The 18,735-nt window shown below is 38.7% G+C and overlaps 3 protein-coding genes across 6 annotated transcripts in view; 2 read left to right on the top strand and 1 right to left on the bottom strand.

The window, feature by feature from the left end:
• The first annotated feature begins 1,074 nt into the window (after positions 1–1,074).
• Positions 1,075–14,443, top strand: nmt1b (N-myristoyltransferase 1b). 3 transcript variants are annotated; one of them, XM_017693181.2, is made up of 12 exons: positions 1,075–1,172; positions 1,263–1,371; positions 2,339–2,483; positions 3,568–3,686; positions 8,069–8,160; positions 8,315–8,431; positions 10,414–10,584; positions 10,742–10,850; positions 11,544–11,714; positions 12,358–12,525; positions 13,679–13,816; positions 13,955–14,443. In XM_017693181.2, exons 1-12 carry the CDS (start codon positions 1,135–1,137, stop codon positions 13,973–13,975), a joined length of 1,398 nt encoding a protein of 465 aa, XP_017548670.1. In that variant the 5' UTR covers positions 1,075–1,134; the 3' UTR covers positions 13,976–14,443. The 3 variants fall into 3 exon arrangements, with proteins under 3 accessions (XP_017548670.1, XP_037400105.1, XP_017548671.1); XM_017693182.2 differs by lacking the exons at positions 1,075–1,172; positions 1,263–1,371 and adding exons at positions 1,923–2,035; positions 4,269–4,311; XM_037544208.1 differs by lacking the exon at positions 13,955–14,443 and having other exon boundaries at positions 13,679–13,837.
• On the bottom strand, positions 14,158–15,494 carry LOC119265014 (uncharacterized protein CFAP97D1-like). The gene is made up of 6 exons (XM_037544285.1): positions 15,374–15,494; positions 15,205–15,275; positions 15,014–15,132; positions 14,646–14,769; positions 14,338–14,400; positions 14,158–14,184 (listed from the first exon to the last, which is right to left on the bottom strand). The coding sequence occupies exons 1-6, from the start codon at positions 15,492–15,494 to the stop codon at positions 14,158–14,160; spliced, it is 525 nt and encodes a 174-aa protein (XP_037400182.1).
• A 918-nt stretch (positions 15,495–16,412) lies between these two features.
• The window catches only part of svild (supervillin d), an 87,974-nt gene continuing 85,651 nt past the window's right edge, over positions 16,413–18,735 (top strand). Inside the window, exon 1 of one of the 2 annotated variants that reach the window (XM_017693183.2) lies at positions 16,413–16,827. The gene's annotated coding sequence lies outside the window, so the exon portion shown is untranslated. Of the gene's footprint in view, positions 16,828–17,450; positions 17,572–18,735 lie in introns of those variants that run through there. The other variant, XM_017693185.2, reaches the window with a different exon arrangement.

The following is an 18,735-nucleotide window of genomic DNA, read 5'->3' as shown; positions in this document are numbered from 1 at the left end:
TGTAATATTTAAATATATAAAAAAAACTTTAAATATACAAAAAAAATTCTGTCCCACATTTTCATGTCACTACAGAAACACAAAGTCCAAAACAACAAACTACTACACTACACATGCTACACTAATGGAGGGATTCTACTGGTGGTGTACTTTTTCAACAAGCTATTTAGTATAGAAATATTTGGTTTTGGGTTCAGTCCACAAGTTATTTTAGCCACACCCCTGCATTTTAGAACAGGAAATGAGACTGTGCCTGTCCCTCATAGTCACATGGTGAGCAGTTAGATCCCACTGTTCTGAATTAAATGTGTCCCAAAGTCTGAAACTCAGTGGGTAACGCTGTAAAAACTGTCACTAATGAAACAAATATTTTATGCAATGAATGATTATGATTTTATGTTTGTACTGTTCAAAGCTGTGAGTCCACTTAAAATGAACTAAAATATTATCTATGGAAACAGTCACTACTGAAACAGAATCCTCCATTATTTTAATAAAACAAATATGATTAAGCTATTTAAACTATTTATGTATTCAGATGATTCCATGAGTTGCCAGGGTTCTATATTGCCAGGGTTCTTACTAAACAACTAACCCTGAAAGAACTGCTTTTTAAGGGCGCAGTTAAGAATAATAACAGCAGTCTTCCTGAAGTCTGACATTTTCCATACTATTACTGGTATATAGAACCTCTTTGTGCTAAGATTGTAAATAATATACTTCTGTACATTTTTTAAAGAAGCAAACTTAAACATGTCTTTTCTGATTGACTGTATTTGGGGTTAATATAGTCACTATCTCCTTAAGAACCACAGTGAGGACAGCATGGCCCTCTGGTTGAGGATATTTGGAAGTGTTTTCTGCTCGTTGTGCAGTAAAGTAATGTGCTTATCCAAGTTGCCTAAGTGAGTATATGATCCGCAGCATGGCTAAGGATTATAGCCTGTGCTATAGCTGTCCACACAGCTCCTGTATTAGTTTGTTCAGATAGCCTATCAGAAGGGTGGGGTGGGTGAAGATTGTTGCTGAAAGTTGGGTGGCCCCCTTCAACCCCCACTGCAGTGTGAGATAAGCTCCTCTTTTACTCAGTGCACAGAACAGTTACAGACCAGAGTTTGGAGAGTGACTGCTCCAATGCCTGAAAACACGCATATGGCTGAGGACCAAAGCCCGTACGTATTCTATTTAAACACTTTCTTACCATCATGTATTCGGTCTTGATGGTTTTGTCTTGATGAGTGTATTTCGTGTCCACCTCTCAGTGAGAAGAGCTCAGAGGGCGACGATGCTGTAAAAAAGAAAAAGAATCCAAAGAAGAATAAAAAGGGCCAAGCATGGGCTCAGGAGGGACCACGGGACCCCTTTGAACTGGTGGGTTTTTGTGACACTTCTGTATTGATACTTTGGCAAGATATACAGCACAACTGTAATGTTGCAGTTATGGAATTTCATTGTCCACTTTCTTAGAAAGGCCCATTTTCTATTCCACATTATGAGATAAATCTACCTTACAGAGCCTTTATATAGGTGTACAAATACAGACTGCATCCCATCTGTTGCTAAATAATTGTATTATTGAATTTCTGTAATTCGATTCGTTCATACATTTGTATACAGAAGTTTGAACACACCTTTTCAAACATTGGGCCTACATTTCCTCACATTGTCTGCAGAGAACACACTTAAATGACACTTTAATGACTTAAGTGACATTTTTCTGCTAATTTTAGTACACAATTTATCTGCAGAGACTAATATATTGGAAAAAATAAAACATAAAATATGAAATTTTGTCTTTTGTACACTGTTTTTGTAGGGCTTACATTAATGTTGTTTACATTTTGATACTTACTGTATGTCTTTTTTATTGTTAATATGTTTTTAACTGATTTTTATGATTTTCTATATTAATATTAGATATTATTTAGGGTGGGGGACTACGCTGAACCTAGCAGTGTGATGCAGATGTGTGGGAGGATCCCAGAAATGCCACTGTGCCTGATACACTAACAACTAACACCACATAGACTACCAGGTCAGGGGTCACAACGCGAAAATATCCAGTCAAGACTGGCTCTATGGTGAAAAACTGACCGTTGGTAAAATGTACATGAGCAGATGAGCTATAGGGTCTGACTATACATCAGTGAGGTCGGAGCTACAAAGCAAATATTTTAATAAGGGCACAATGTATGTCTGGGTTTGTGTTACTTCCGCTAGTTCTGCTTAAGAGTCTTGTTAATAAGGTACGCTTGTCAATATTGCAGATTTCACATTACATGTAAACTCTGTGATGCTCATGTCCTCGATCTTTTCACTGACCTTTCCCTCTTCCCAGCTGGATGCTCTCCCTGAACACAAGCAGCAGGAGATCCAGAGAGCCCTGCACCTCTTCTCATTGGGCCAGGGCCCACCCAAAAACCTGCAGGATGCCCGCAGACACAACTTCCGCTTCTGGAACACCCAGCCAGTGCCGAAGATAGGTACAGATCTAATGACTAGCTGTACAATGACCATCTAATGACTAGTTGTGCATTCTCTCATCACAGGCTGGTGTGAAATACTCTCTGGACAATCAGTGAGCCACTGAGACCCTTTGATAGTGACATTGCTGAATTGTGATTTTTCACAGTGCTTGTTTGGATTTAATGGTGTGCATGGTGTTGTAATACTTTTACTAGGGGAAGCTAAGCTTTTTCTATCTCACGATCTCACTCCTGCCATGAAAATAAATTAATAAAATAAATAAATAATACAGCTCAAAGTGGTTAAGCTGTTAGACCACAGGATATGTTTTCATTTGAGGCTGATGGTTTAGCTGCTTGACCAGAATGATCAGCACAAGCAAGTTGATCGATTATCATGACCAAGCTGATTAACAAACATGATGAGCACAACCAACTGGCACACCAGCTAAACCGTCAAAGTCTTCTAGCCATTTAGTCCAGCTAGATGTACAGTTTGTACAGATGTACCACCTAGACTAGATGGAACCAGCTACCAGCAAAAGCTGGTCTTAGATTAATTTTCAGCTGGGACTTTTTCAGTATTTGGTTTCTATAAGAGTAAAAGGAGCCCTTTAACATGCATTTATCTGGGATGTAACACTGCATAGTGATGTTATGCTATCACAGCACAAAACTGTGGCAGTGTACATTGTGGAGATGTGGCAATGCATCAAGGAGAATAGAAATTCTATTATTTATGCCATCTAATGCAGTTGCATCACCTAAACACCAAGGTCTGCAAACAAGCATCAATCAATAACTCACTCCAGCACTCCCCTTGCCTCCCAATTCTAGTGCTGTTAGTAAGTTGTGCAAGAACACAATCATAGTTATTATTCTTCTTCATTGGAATTTTGTTTAAAGTATCATGAAAACACAGAATCATGAACACAGCATTCATAAATCAATCAGGAATCATGGTTGCAGTCTATTGTTACACCCCTAGTGTTTGTTTCTCAATTTATTGGCAATCATAATATCATGTATTTATTACCCATATCCTGGAAAATATTGTGATATAATTTCAGTTCATGTCACTTAAGTTTTTGTTTCTTTGAAGATGAGGAGGTGACATCCCATGGGCCCATACAGCCTGAGATGCCGAGTGTTCGAGAGGACTGTTATTCTCTCCCGCAAGGCTTTTGCTGGGACACATTGGACCTGGGAAACCCAGAACAGGTGAGTGACCCAATATCCGTTCCTAAAGGTTTCATCTCCCTAGCTTGCTGTTTTGTTCTCTTTCAGCCATCATTAGCTGTGGTGAACCCTCATCCCTATTTTCACTGTACAGTTCGATTGTTGGGTAATTTAGTCATTCATAGTCGACTGATGTAAAATGGTTCACTGTAGAAAAACTTACCAAATAAGACTTTCTTCTTAGTGGTGTTGATGGGAACGAGGGGCCAAAATGTTGAAAATATAGCTATATTATTTACTATAAAAACTGACCAGCGAGCCTACACATATCCTCCTTTGGTGACACTAAGGGTACATGATCTGCCGGTAATTAAGGCATTTACTAGTGAATAACTAATAAGAAAGTAATGAGTCATTAATCAGGAACAAATGAATGTCATATATTAACAATCACAAGACTAAATTACTAACACATGTAATAATGAATGAAGATGAAGGTAATAAAGGCTTTCTTCAGAGCCTGAATTTTTTAGGAATTCATGTTAATGTTGATGTCAGATCCCCATCAGACACAGCACTCTGGAATATTATGCCTATCAAAGTCAACTGTGTTTTTTTCTGTAGCTCCATCTTCTCATCATCCTGTCCATCGTCATCATCTTGCTCTGTAAGCAGCCCTTGTATTTGCCTGTTTCTATCTGTCAGGTTAAGTTTATTGTATAAAATTAAAGGCTTACACAGACTGTTTTGCAACTACTACTCATTAATGACATGTTTTAACTCCTATATTGATACACATGGCCTCACGTTACCACTGAACTCAGAAATGAGTTAATTATTGATAGGGAAAGTGCAGTGCCTTTCTCATAGAGTTATAAGAATCCTTAATTGTATGCACATGTTTGTGCTTTCCCACATCTAGTACACCTGATTGAACTGCTAATTCATAAGCCCCTGTTGTGCTGATTGAGGTGTGTCAGAGTGAGAAAAATACAAAACTGTGCAGAGTCAATTCTCAATTCACTATAAAGAAAGCAATGATTACTGATCACTCATGACGAATTCATGTTTGTAGCCCTTAAAGAAAAGTGATGACCCAATCACACTTTAAATACTGATTCTGCATGATCCATCCATTTTCTAAGCCGCTTCTCCGTCAGGGTCGTGGGGGGGTGCTGGAGCCTATCCCAGCAGTCATCGGGCAGAAGGCAGGATACACCCTGGACAGGTCGCCAGTCCATCGCAGGGCAGACAGACAAACACAGACAGTCACTCACACACTCACACCTAGGGGCAATTTAGCACGTCCAATTGGCCTGACTGCATGTCTTTGGACTGTGGGAGGAAACTGGAGAACCCGGAGGAAACCCACGCAGACACGGGGAGAACATGCAAACTCCACACAGAGAGGACCCCGGTCACCCGGGCCCTCCTCACTGTGATGCGACAGCACTACCCACTGTGCCACCCTTATTCTTCATGATGAATTCATTTAATGTTTGTGCCCACGAAAGTAAAGTGATAAACCAGTCACACTAACTATATCACTGATTAAAAGCTAATAAAATAGCAGGGGTTAATCATTTTACTTACCAAAATGACAGTCATTCTTTTGCCCTCTCAGGAACTTTGATGAAAGATCAGAACAATATGGCTCGTATAAAACATGACATTGACGAAATTCACAGGGATAAAAAAATCTTATTATATTATCGTCTTATGGCCTCTACACAGTACACAGAACCAGAGCATGTGAATGTCACTGTAGTACAAGGACAATTAATAGTTATTTTGTAGCGAGCGGTGTTTCCAAATAACTTACACAAGTTGAAGATCGAGTCTGTGACTCAGCTTTACTGAAAAACTCAGAATAAACGAAAGAGGAGAATATCGCGCCAGGTTAGCGCTCGGCTAAGCGCAGTTAGCGCCCTCTCGCTGTCTCGGCTCAGTCTATTTACTAGGCCCTGAAAGCACTGCCACCGCGCACACATAGCCCTTCAAAATAAGAGTCCCTATCAAAGGAGGAATAACATGAGCCAAGCAGCATAAAATCAACATGTGAATTTAACCAAACAGAATAGACGAGCCTGCTCCACATACTACTTCTAGATTCATTCGACACTCTTGAGAAACATAAACACCTTACTACTATTAAACCAAAAAGGTTTATTGCAAATAAGTAAGCAACCAAAATAAATATTTAAACTCCTGTACAACGAATTTAGAAATATTAGCATCTGCAAATCCATTTGATTTCACCACAGAAAACAGCTGCATATTTTACACATTAGTCTAAAATGAGGTGAGGCACGAAAATACATACTACCACTCACAACACTCAGACCACAATACCGCGTGTAAATATATCTGTGATGTAAATTACGTATATAATACAGGATGCATCACTCACCTTTAAAAGTAAGATAAATGTGAAATATTGCAAAAAGGCAAAAGAGATATTCACTCAAGACTCTATGGCCGCTTCACATATAGCATGACTGCCATTTACTGGTGAAGAAAAATAGCAGTAATTTCCAGCTGCTTTTGGTGATTTTTCTGAAGGTGGTATTTTTCAGAATAATTGTGGCATATATTAAGATAATTCAGTTTTAATTCATTCAAAAGCCTATTTTCAGTAAATAAGCTAGCTTGCAGTTTATTAAACATACAACAGTTTATATTTATGCTATAACAGTATGACATTGCAGTGTGACATAAGTAATCATAAATTGCATGAATAGAATGAATCTAACAGAGCTTCTAGCAATTTGCCAATGTGTACTAACATTGTGTTTGTATGCTTAATTAACACCCGAATCCCTAATAAATTCAGGCACTGAATAAAGCCTTTATTACCTTCATCTTCATTCATTACTACATGGGTTAGTAATTCAGTCTTGTGGTTGGTAATATATGACTTATTCATTTGTTTCTGGTTAATGACTCATTGCTTTCTGATTAGTTATTAATTAGTAAATGCCTTATTTACTGACAGGTCATGTACCCTTAATGTAAAGTGTTACCCATCTTTTTATATGTAATGTTTTATATCGCTGTTGTTGGAACAAGACCTCTTATCTCCAATTTTGTTGATTTTCAGTTTTTGACATAATTTGAAAATGCATCTTGGCCTTGTATGCAAATTTCATGAAGGATGGACCAAAATAAATGGCCAAAAATGACTTAGAAATAACGTCTGGTTCCCTTGACTTACATTGAAAGTAATGTATGTTTTTCCCTTCTCCTGTAAAGTTGCCATTTTGGATATACAAGATAAAAGATAAAAAAGCGTTAAATGTGAAAAATCTACCGTTTCTTACACCAGTAACTCCTGCTCACATTTAAAGGATTTACACTAGATGTTGGAACCTTGCTGTGAGGATTAGATTGCATTCAGCCATAAGAGCATTCGTGAGGTCAGGTACTGATGTTGGATGATTAGTTCTGGGTCACAAATAATCACCCCAACTCATCCAAAAGCTAATGGATAGAGCTCTATCACTCTAGAGAACACAGTTCCACTGTTTCACATTTAAATGACTAGGGGATTTATACCCCTCTAGCAGCCACTTGCCATTGAGCATGGTGACCTTATGCTCATGGGTGACTGCTCCACAGTGCCCTATCCTATTGGTCAATGCTTTATCTATGTAGATTATAAAATCTATGTGTGTGCAACTGAGAGTCAGTACAGTAAGAGCACTGTCAGGATACTTCTGGACCAATAGGATACCTCTTCACCATTAATATATAAAATACATTTTAAGCCAAAACTTGATCTTTAAATCATTGTAAAACAGTGTCTCAGGCATCAGGCAACATATTTGACCCATTTTATTTAAAGGGTCCACATCTTGGAAAAATACATTTTCATCACTTTTTTTAAGTAAAAGAATTTGATGTAGTACAGAAGCACTTTTTAAGTGCTCACTTTTCCTGAGATGTCATGGCATATTCAGCCTACAGTAGTTTAGCTGTGCCCATTCAGACTGAAGTTCTAAGATAGAAGTTATAAGAAGTGCTTTTTAAAAGAGGCACAATACAGGGCAGCCAATCAGAACAGATATATTCTCTTACATACATCACTCTTAAATGCTCAGTAACAAAACAAGCCTATTTCATTCTAATCTATAAAGAGAGGTTCGTCATGTATGGTGGTCATTTAAACGTGTTTTTAGTAGAACCACAATAGCGAGCACCTGAATGAAAAAGATAAAATACAAGAAAAATGTAGGACATGACGCTATAATAGCTTTCTGTGTGATAGCTTTTAGAGTCACTTCAGATATCTGGTGAAAATTCTTTGTAAGTTTTTTCTATAATGGAACATTTCAACCACTCTGAATGGCTTTGTTTTGTTTTAATTCATGTTTTCCTCACTGAGGTCCTCATTTATTCCATGTTGGTCTTGCATGTGACTGCAGCTAGGGGAGCTGTGTACTCTGCTGAATGAAAACTACGCAGAAGAGGACGACAACACGCTTCGCATCCACTATACCTCTGAGTTCCTGCTATGGTAAGTGCAGCCTCTGGAGGCCAGTGTTGTCTCATTTTGCAGCATAGCTGTACAGCATGGCTAGATCAGATGGTGTTGAGCCAAGAGCTTCATCAATTATTCACTAATCTTCATTTGATCATTTCTACCTCTGCTTCTTTCCACATCATTTCAGGGCACTGTGCCCACCAGGCTGGCAGCGTGAGTGGCACTGTGGAGTGAGAGTCAACTCCAACAGAAAACTAGTGGGGTTCATTGGGGCTATTCCTGCCACTGTTCAAATATATGACACGTAAGTACATTCTCAAGGGTGCACTGACTCCAGTAGATCTGAATGATATGGACAGCTTATTTTCTGCTGCTTCTGCATTTTAAACAACTGTAAAGGGGAATTCAATGATTTTTTTTTTAAATTTCTGAATAATTCAATGAAATGTAAACAAGTCATTCAATTTTTATTTGCGATGTTGATAATGGTGATGTATTGTTAAACTTAAAAATTCTTTCGATATTTTACGCACAATACTCTACATGTATCTTTCTGCTATGTCTGGCTCCTATCACCACCACTGTGAGCAATTCTGACCATTACATTTTTGTAGAACTGAACATTTCAACTTATTAAAACTCACCTGAATCACTTTGTTTACATCTTAATTACACAGAATGTTTGAAATAAGCATTTCTGCATTTGACATATGAAATGGTTTTTCACTTCTTTCATGAACAAAGGTGTCCAGCTGCAAGTTTGACTCCAGATCTAAATGAGCTCTTAATGGGTCTAAAGGAGCTGCCAGATGGTTTAAAATAATAATATCATATCAATAAGTAAATAAATAAACAGAAGTACAGGAGTTGCATTAACTAAAACCTCTCTAAAAACTGCCAGACTTTCAACAGTCAAAAATGTTCTCAAGAAATGGAAGTTTCTTTTTCACAGTAGCCATCAAATGCAATTTCCACTTGTTTTGAAAGCCAGTATTTTTTTAATAACATGATTAGACTATATTTAGATGGCTTTAATTTACACGACCAGAAATGAACTGCATTTTCTCTTCATAGGCTAGCATGCATTGCATGACCATTTTGTAGAGAGCTGTGAATTTTTCACAAGAGGAGGTTCTCACCCTCCCTTTCACTCCTCATTGCTCATTAGCAGCCCAACACAGCGTCAAAACTTTTCACACACAGAGAGCTAATGTTTTCCTACTTAATCTGATCACAGAGTAATAGGGAAAATATTTTATTTATCTAGATTTTGCCACTGAGGACCTTCAGAAAGCAGCTACACTAACCAAACATTCAAGTCCAGTCCTAAAAGACCAAGTTTGATTGAGACTGAAGTTCTTGTTACTAAGAGCATTTTAGCTACATAATTAAGGCTTACAAAGGAAACAAGAAAGGGAGAAATTTGCTGCTGTTCTAATACAATTACTGAGACTATTGTTCATCTATTTCTTCAAAACTTGTAATAGTCTTCTAGCCCTTTACTACTGGTCAGTTTCTGACTACAAGACCACTACTGGCTGGATATTTGTCTCATCTCAGCAGTGACACTAATGTGTAAAAACTAACAGCAATTTGTACCAGTGTGACAGACAGTACTATATTAGTGTTGCTGCAATCCTATAAATAACATCTGGTCAGTGTTGATCCTATGGTGCCCAGTGCTGATCTCTTTCCATTAACAGACAAGATAAAGGGAGGCTGATAAAATGTACAGCAACAGAAGGCTTTCACTGATGTATTTTGCACTTCATAATGTAACAAACATTTGCATTAGGAGCACCTACACTCTCTGATTAGGCATCCATTTCAGATAAGATAATGTCCAGAAATAAGTGGACTTTCTGGATGTTGTTGACATGTGGCCAAGCATAATTACATCTTTTCTTTTAAATTTTTTTGTGAATGTATAACAAAGTCTCTAGTCTTAGACTGCTTGTCACAACTTTTCTGGAATGTACTGCAGGCATTAATTACAGAATGAGCTTATATTTACAAAAAACAATGAAGGTAATAAGATAAAACAATGATATATCTTGTCTTTGAACTGCTTTCTTGTAAATATAAGTTAAAGTGTTTTTACAAATCACTCCTTTTTTGCATTACATACTCATCCAAATTTTTTGGAATTGTGTTTATAGCTTCAAGGTAGATGTGTCTAATAAACTGACAACTGAGAGTAGATGACAGTAAAGAAAAGTGGAGAATATGGACTGATTTTAGTAGAGCTGAATGATTTGGAATAAGCTGTGATTTGAAACTCCACAGAGAGAGGAAGATGGTGGAGGTGAACTTCCTGTGTGTGCATAAGAAGCTGCGCTCTAAGCGTGTGGCTCCGGTGCTCATCCGTGAGATCAGCAGGCGGGTCCAGAGGCAGGGACAATTCCAGGCTGTCTACAGCACCAGTGCTGTGCTGCCAAAGCCCATGGCAAGCTGCAGGTATACTACAAATTAGCCATCCCACTGTCCCGGCCCTTCTGTTTAGTGTACACACAGACCCCCCTCTTTTGTAAAAGTGGACCTCAATTAAACCTGAGCTTCTATTCAGGCTTAATTGAGCATGGCTGTTTTCCTCTCTTTGTTTGGGTGTTAACAGGTACTGGCACCGTTCCCTGAACCCGCGAAAGCTGATTGAGCTGAATTTCTCCTCGCTCACCCGTAACATGACCCTTCAGCGCGCACTCAAGCTGAACCGCCTGCCTGAGGTCAGTGCATACAGTGCCGTCTACAGACCAGTCCATGTCATAACCAGGGCCAGGATTCATTAGCCTTTCTTTTCAAGCATTAGCCTACCATTATATGAACAACCAACAACAAATTCAGAACTTTTCATTTCATAGTTTGCTATTTTGTTCTCTTTCAGCCATTCAGGAATTACAGGTTTATTTAATCACTAAATGGATACTAGGCTACAAAAAAAACAGCCCATTTAAAAAGTACTGTTTTTGTGACATCACAAAAGCCATTAGATTTACGCATCAGCCTATTCAACCTGAAGAAGTTTAGCTCTGACCATTCATGCTTTACTGTTTTTTGAACAAAGCCAATCAGAACAGAGTTTAGTTTTTATATATATATATATATATATATATATATATATATATATATATATATATATATATATATATATATATATATGCTGTTGTGGCTCCACTGAAAACAACAGAATATCATCTGTCTACTGCCAACGTGTAAATGCAGCATAAAGGACAAAGACATTTTGGTAACCAATTACCAATGGTGAAATAGTTAAAATGTCCAAATAATTTTTGGGCCACTGTATATTAAATGGGCTCACATCAGGCAACACAAGCAGTATCTTGTTACTGGTTTATTATATCTTTAGTGTTGTATATACTGACATTTTCCTCTTCTTTGGTTCCTCTTCCTTTTGACAGACAACCAAAACCTCTGGCCTCCGCCTCATGGCCCTGGAGGACATACCGAGGGTTCAAACTTTGTTGAATGAGTATCTCAGAGGCTTCCATCTGTTCCCCATCCTGAACCAGGAGGAAGTTCAGCACTGGTTTCTACCTAGAGACGGCGTTGTTGACACCTATGTGGTGGAGGTCAGTTTTCTTACATCACACTATATTCAGGGTAAGCTTTTCACAGGAATACAAATTCACCCTTTTCCTTGCTCACTTCTCTGTTTTGGTCAGGCCAATGTCATTGAAAGGGGAAACATGCTCTGGGTTCCAGAGAGACATAGAGACTGAAACAACACTATATTACCACATGAATTACTAGTCATATCTGCCTGGGACTGTTCATCTGTACCGCATTAATCCTCAGAAGTCTAGAGTTATTATTGTTTTTTGCTATACGTCACATAATTATTGACTCAATAATTCATGATATAGTTAGTGACACAATGAAACACTCTTGATTTACTTTCTGTATTGATAGGTTTGAGTCTGAATGTCTGACATTTTCAATCTGTTTGGATCAAAAAATGACAGGTTTCTGCAAAACAAAACAACAACCTTTCAGCAAATTCAAAATATATTTCCTCTTCTGCATACAAACACAAATGTAGTATTTATTGAAGTTTAAAAATCTGCAGTTTTGACAGAGTGTATCTGCTTGTATTAATGAGCTAATAGTGAAAAAATACTAAAACAGGACATATGAGCAGATGTTTCATGCAGCACACACCATGGAAGACCTCCATTCATTAACATGTGATTAATATTTGTGTTGCTCCTGCAGGGCGCAGATGGTGTTATAACTGATATGGTGAGTTTCTACACCTTGTCCTCGACAGTTCTGAACCATCTTGCCCATCGGAGCCTGAAGGCGGCGTATGCTCTCTACACAGTCACCACGGCAACCTCACTGCAGCAGCTGATAGAGGACATCCTCGTCAAAGCTAAGGCTGTGAGTCCGTGTGAATGAGTGGCAGTATGTTTTGTGAAATCTTTATTATGTGGGTGGCTGTGGAAACTAGAGTTCATCTAAAGAGCAGTTAGAATGTTGGAATGTATTATCAGCACAAAGGGATCGCTTTGTAAAAAATCAACTGTACACAGTTTCCCCACTTACTCCAAATGTTGTTCATCTTCCAAAATATGTTTAGGCCTGAAGTTTGCTTTGTTAATCACTGAAACCACAAGGCTAATATAGCCATCAATTAACTTTCAACATACATTTGTGTCCAATCATGCTGTGTTCTTAATCAGTCACAAATAGACTTGTTATGTGGTTTTGGACACAGTATGACATAGTCGTCTATAAAGATAGACAAAAGTACCTCACATAGCTAAGCTGGTAATAGCAGCCATCCCGAAGCCTGAATTGACAAAACTAGCTTACAGTTCTTCATTTTCTTATTCTTATTCTATGGTCAGTAGAAACACTACTTCTCCTACAGCTTTCTGAGTAATTCCAGTTATATGATATTTATTGACTATACCTCTATCTCTTATTCCACCACAGTCAGTGTACACTTTGTAGCCAGAAATGTCTAGACATTCTCTTATAGCACCATCATATAAATATGCTAGCAACACATTAGAAACAACCTGGCATACCATAGCATTGGTGCAGCAATACATTTGCAACCAGTTAGGATACCATAACAATGGCCTCCCAACCCCTTAGTAACCACCTGGGATACAATAGCAATGAGCTAGCAATAACCTACCAACCACCTAAGATAGTACAGCAGTGGTCTAGCAACACCTTAGCAACAACCTACCAACCTTTGAGCAAGTACAACAAGCTGGAATACCATAGCTAACTTGTAGCAACCACCTGAAAATACTATGCAAGCCCAATTAAAATTTTAAAGCCAGTTAACAGTGCTCTGAAACTGCCTTAAATTCTGATGCATTTTTAATTTTAGTTTGTTCAATTAAGTTTGTTCAGTTTATGCATGAACTTTGCCTTTCTATTTTTTTCTGTACTTTTTTATTTTTCTTGGCTGATCTACTACATTTGGATTAAGGGGAAAACTGTGCATTTGCTTTTCTGCCAAATTATTCATTTAAGTTGTTCCAATTACAATATACGACTCACCATCAACTTTCAGAGAGGATTTGATGTGTTCACTGCCCTGAATGTGATGGAGAATAAGACGTTCCTGGAATCTCTGAGGTTCACTGAGGGAGACGTCCATATGCACTACTATCTCTACAACTGGAGATGCCCCAACATAACACCAGACAAGGTGACCACAGAATTACAATAATCTGAGACTGACTGTTGATGTTGTTTGGTTTTGCACATACTTTATAGATTTGCATATAGACATCGATGGATATGGAGGCAGTGAATTAAACATGAAACCTGTTTGTCCCTGTTTCAGGTCGGTATGTTGCTCAAGTAAGGGAGCCGTATTTGCAGAGTCCTCAGAGGAGAGGTCAAAACTGAACATGGAGAACATCAAACATTTTGCTTTCAAAATCTTTTTACTGATTGTGTTCAAATACTTGCTTATAGATCAGTTTAATTCCTCGGCCTAACGGTCCCAATGTGTTGTGCCAGAGGAATCATGGTTTCGATGTGACATCATTTGAGGAGGTGCAATGGTGACAGCTGGATTGGATCAAAAGACACATATTAATATTACACATTACATAATATTTACTTTCTTATCTTTTAAAATATACAAATTTTTAATGAATGATTTCTTATAATACTTTATTTTAATGTGAGGCAAGAAACATTTGTAAGACATATATTTAATACCATCTTAACTGGCTTTGGTTCTTGCGGGTACTTCGAAATTCGAGACATATATCCTCCTGTAACCTGCCAGCATAAATTAAATTAATAAAAACATTCTTAAATTTAACATGCAAGCTGGTTTTTATTTTCAGTAATTAATAATTATCCACCAGTTCTGTTGTTATGCTCAGTTGAAGCAGGTCCAGATATAACTCCTCATGTCACAATAACGGCTATCTACTGTCTCTCTCTATGCTGATATGCTAATATGATAAGTTCTGATTTGGTTGCAGCTGAAGATGTCATTAAAGGTACTCTTAAGGTCTTACTTTATAATCGTCAAGCCACTTCTTGTGATCGTACACCGACTTGGCCATATTTATCCTCTTGAGGATGACCTGGTTTTCCAGAGAGATTTTCACCAGTTCTCTTTTCCTAAAATCTGTGTTCACACTGGATTCATACAAGTCAAGCAGGTTCAATGCAATGCAATTTAAAGTCTTAGGCTATAGGACAGTTTAACTAGGCTATACTACAATATGACGTTGTCTGATAAACTCCATTCTTTCAGCAGACACACTTAAATATAGTAGCACCATAAAGGGAGTGAGAAGATAGCAATAAGTCTAAGATGAGTTCAGTTTTGAACCTTCTAAATAGAGATGGATCTCTGCATAGAGACAGTGGACTTAATTACCTGTGCTTGGGCTTGTATACATTCCAGTTATCCTGACCACCGCCGGCCTTAGTATGGGCGATTCTGTACAGTAGCAGCCTGTTGTTTTTCTCTATATCCATGAACCGCTCCTGCTCAAGCTGAAGGACAGACATTTCCAATGAGATCAAATGAGAGACACGATATCTGCTGTGTTTGTTTTCCCCATTTACCTGAATTTTTTTCATCTTCAGATGGCAGTGAAGGTACGTTCTAGGAGCTTTATTGTCCACAACTGATTTGACTGGAGGGGTGTCCCAAAAGTGGAAATGACATTGTCAGTAGATTAGATTAGACCTTTCTTCAATGCGTGATGTGTCAAAAGTTTTATATTTTACTTGCCATTCGCCATTCTGTCCATGTGGTATTTGTAGTGATGATTATCCCATATCTTCCTCATGTTACTGTACTGGCCACTTGTCCCAACAATTGCTGGAAACGCCAAATAATCCGCTTTGTTCATCTCGTAAACAGTGCGCATGGATATCCAGACCGCCGGTTTACAATAAACCTTAGGTCACCTACCGTTAACGCGAGCGAGAAAAATGTGTAATACCTCAGTATTAACGGCAGATGGAAGACTTTTACAAGCACGTATATAAATTAGAACTATTCTGTGGCGGTTTTTGGGGAAAGCATTTCTCTTAGTTTTACAGCCGTTTATTGTAGTTCAGGGAAAAAAGCAATCTAATAAAACCAAACAAACCAAATAACAGGAAGTCGAATGTGCGTGATTATTTAAACGTAAACAAGTTTCCCTCTTGGTATCTTTCGCCGACTGTTAAAAGCCATTTCTAAAAGTAGAACTGGGTCATTTTGGTTCTAAGACCCCAGTGGATGTGACTGTGGCGAGACTGGTTGTGCCCAAAAGTGGTCACTCATTTTTTTGAACAGTTTTAACTGCATGCGAGCTGAATGAGCGCGAAGAGGGCGGGGCTTCAACTCTCCAACTGACCGGGCAGTTTTATCGAACCGAGTCTTCAGAGCCGCTCGATTCAGTGAATCGAACGAGTTGACGATTGATTCTCACATCAAACCAACTTTATTTCCATCTCCTGCATATGCAGTGTGTACAATGAGTGAGGCTGATGTAGCTGTTGTACTCACTTATGAAGCCAGATTCACAATTCACAAAAGAAAGAGGACTGTTAGCGTCTTAAGAGAGACCAAAGTCCTGTCTTACTGTAGGTGGTTATTTTATTAGATTAAATTGAGATTACTCTTAGAAATATAGAAATCTTCAGTCTGTAATGCGGAGGTAAAAAAGTACAGATGATTGTAAAAAAAAGAGTTCAATGTATTTGGAATCGGTTCAACCTGTTGAATGAAAAGAACCGGTTCAGAAGAATCGATTAGTTCACGAGTTGTTCTTCGCTGTAGTTAATTCCGCTTGCAGTAGCCTAAGTCTCACGGTCAGTCGTGTTTACCTGTGTGTGCCTGAGTGTAGTGTGTATGTTTCAGTCATATCGAGAAAGGACTCGTTAGCCTCACGTTCAGTCCATTCAGTGGTATAATCCGCTCGCTGGAGTCGCCTCTTCGCGGATTCTCTGAATCCATAAACAAAGACTTTTGCCATTTTCCACGAGCCCTGTGGTTTTATTTTGGCTACACATTCGGGGCGGAAAACTAAATTCATACACTTTAAAAGGAGGAAACCCACAGATGGTGTGCTGTCGTCGAGCTACAACCTTTGGCTGAAGAGTTGAGAGTCTCCTCGCCTTCATTTCCACAGAGGGAATGGAGTTAGCCTGATTTAGTCTGCAACTCTGCACCAGATTTGAATACACTCTGAACAGGTACGTGTACCCTACCTGACCTTAATAGTCGGTGTGTGACATTTGGGTCGACAGTATCTTAATCAACAGTACACGCCAAAGTGTCACTTTACCTTACAGCGATCAGCCACAACATTAAAACCACCTCCTAGTTTCTACACTCATTGTCCATTTTATCAGCACCGTTTACCATATAGGAGCACTTTGTAGTTCTACAGTTATAGACTAGTCCATCTGTTTCCCTACATACTCTGTTAATCTGACGCTGTTAATGTGAAAAAGTGATATATGAGTTCTTCAGGGGTTAGGACTCCACTCACTGTCCACTCTAGACACTCTTATCCTCTTGGTCTACCTTGTAGATTTGAAGTCAGAGATAATAGTTCATCTGTTGTTGCAGAGTTTGTGTTGGTCATCCTCTAGTCCTTCATCAGTGCCAACAGGACGCTGCCCACAGGACACTGTTGGCCGGATAGTTTTGTTTGGTGGACAATTCTCAGTCCAGCAGGGTCACTGAGATATTTAAGAACTCCAGTAGCACTGCTGTGTTTGATGCACTCATACAAGCACCACACACACTAACCCACCACCATGTCACTGTCTCTGTTGTGCTGAGAATGATCCAATACTAAAGAATACCTGCTCTGTAATGGTCCTGCAGTGGTCCTGGTCATTAACGAACTGGGTACAAGTGGGATAACGAAGTTTGAAGAGAAACAGATGGACTACAGTGTGTAATATGGAACTATAGAGTGCGTCTGTATGGTAAGTGGAGCTGATAAAATGGACAATGATTGTAAAAACTAGAAGGTGGTTTTAGTGATATGACTGTGGTATGTGTGTATATCACAACTTTAATGAATGCTGGGATTTGAACCGTACTCTCTTTAATGTAATAACTTGGTAATTAAGTGTTTGACCGCCAAGGCTTCTTATATAAACAGATGTGACTCAGTCCTTTACTCCACGGTCCAGATCCTGTTGATTCCACTTTGAGTGCCTTGTGTGGTCAGCATGGCTTGCATGTGAGAGGATCATGTGTGCTGAATATGATGAAGTTTGTGCAACTGTATTCATAAACCCGCAGCCTCTTTCTCAGTGAAGTCATCTGTATGAAAACAGCTCAGTAAGGATATGCAACAGGACGCACAATCATTCTTTGATTGGGAAAGAAAAGGTCATGACTGAATGTGGACAAACAGTGTTCCTAAAGAGTTCTTCTGGGAAAGGCACCTGCAAAAACAAAAGCAGTGCGAGTGCAAACTAAGCGAAACAGAGGTTGAGAGTGATTTTACCACATCACACAGCGAGCAGCCCTGCCAGTAGTGATGTCAATATAAGAGAATTGAGACAGATGATCAGAGTATCTTTTAAATGTGAACCATTTTTGCAGACGTAATTCTTTGTAAGCACACACTTTGGGGATGATAAATGACAGTGTCTTCTAGGGCTCTGTTCAAAATATTGTTACACAGTTTGTTGTGGATCAACTCTTGGCAATATGCGAATCAGTGTGGTGATGGCTGTATCAATCAGTCCGCTTTTACAATGGGGGGTGTACATAAGAAAATATGCTAATGAAGCCGGAGAGTGAATTTGAGATATTCATAATGCATGAGTGTGAGGCAAAGTTCTGCTATAATAGACTTTAAAAAATGCCTTAAAGCTACTCTCTGTCCAAAAAGAAAAATGTAACCAGTTGCTCTCTGTTGTAAACATGCCTGCTCACCTCTTACAGCAGTGTCACAATAGTCTCTAAAGTGAGATTTCCTCCTGTAAAGACTAGCAAAACTCCCTTCTGCTGATGTATCCTGAAGGTGAAGGTAAGTTTTGAAAGACTACAAGAGCCTTGTGGGTCCATACATGAGGATTGGCTTGGCTAGCTGTGCTGGCTAATTCTTGAACTGAATTATTCTTTCCAGGAAAAAA

Source organism: Pygocentrus nattereri, chromosome 13, assembly GCF_015220715.1.
Source record: "Pygocentrus nattereri isolate fPygNat1 chromosome 13, fPygNat1.pri, whole genome shotgun sequence".
Lineage (NCBI taxonomy): Eukaryota > Metazoa > Chordata > Actinopteri > Characiformes > Serrasalmidae > Pygocentrus > Pygocentrus nattereri.
This window is presented reverse-complemented; position numbering and strand designations above follow the sequence as displayed.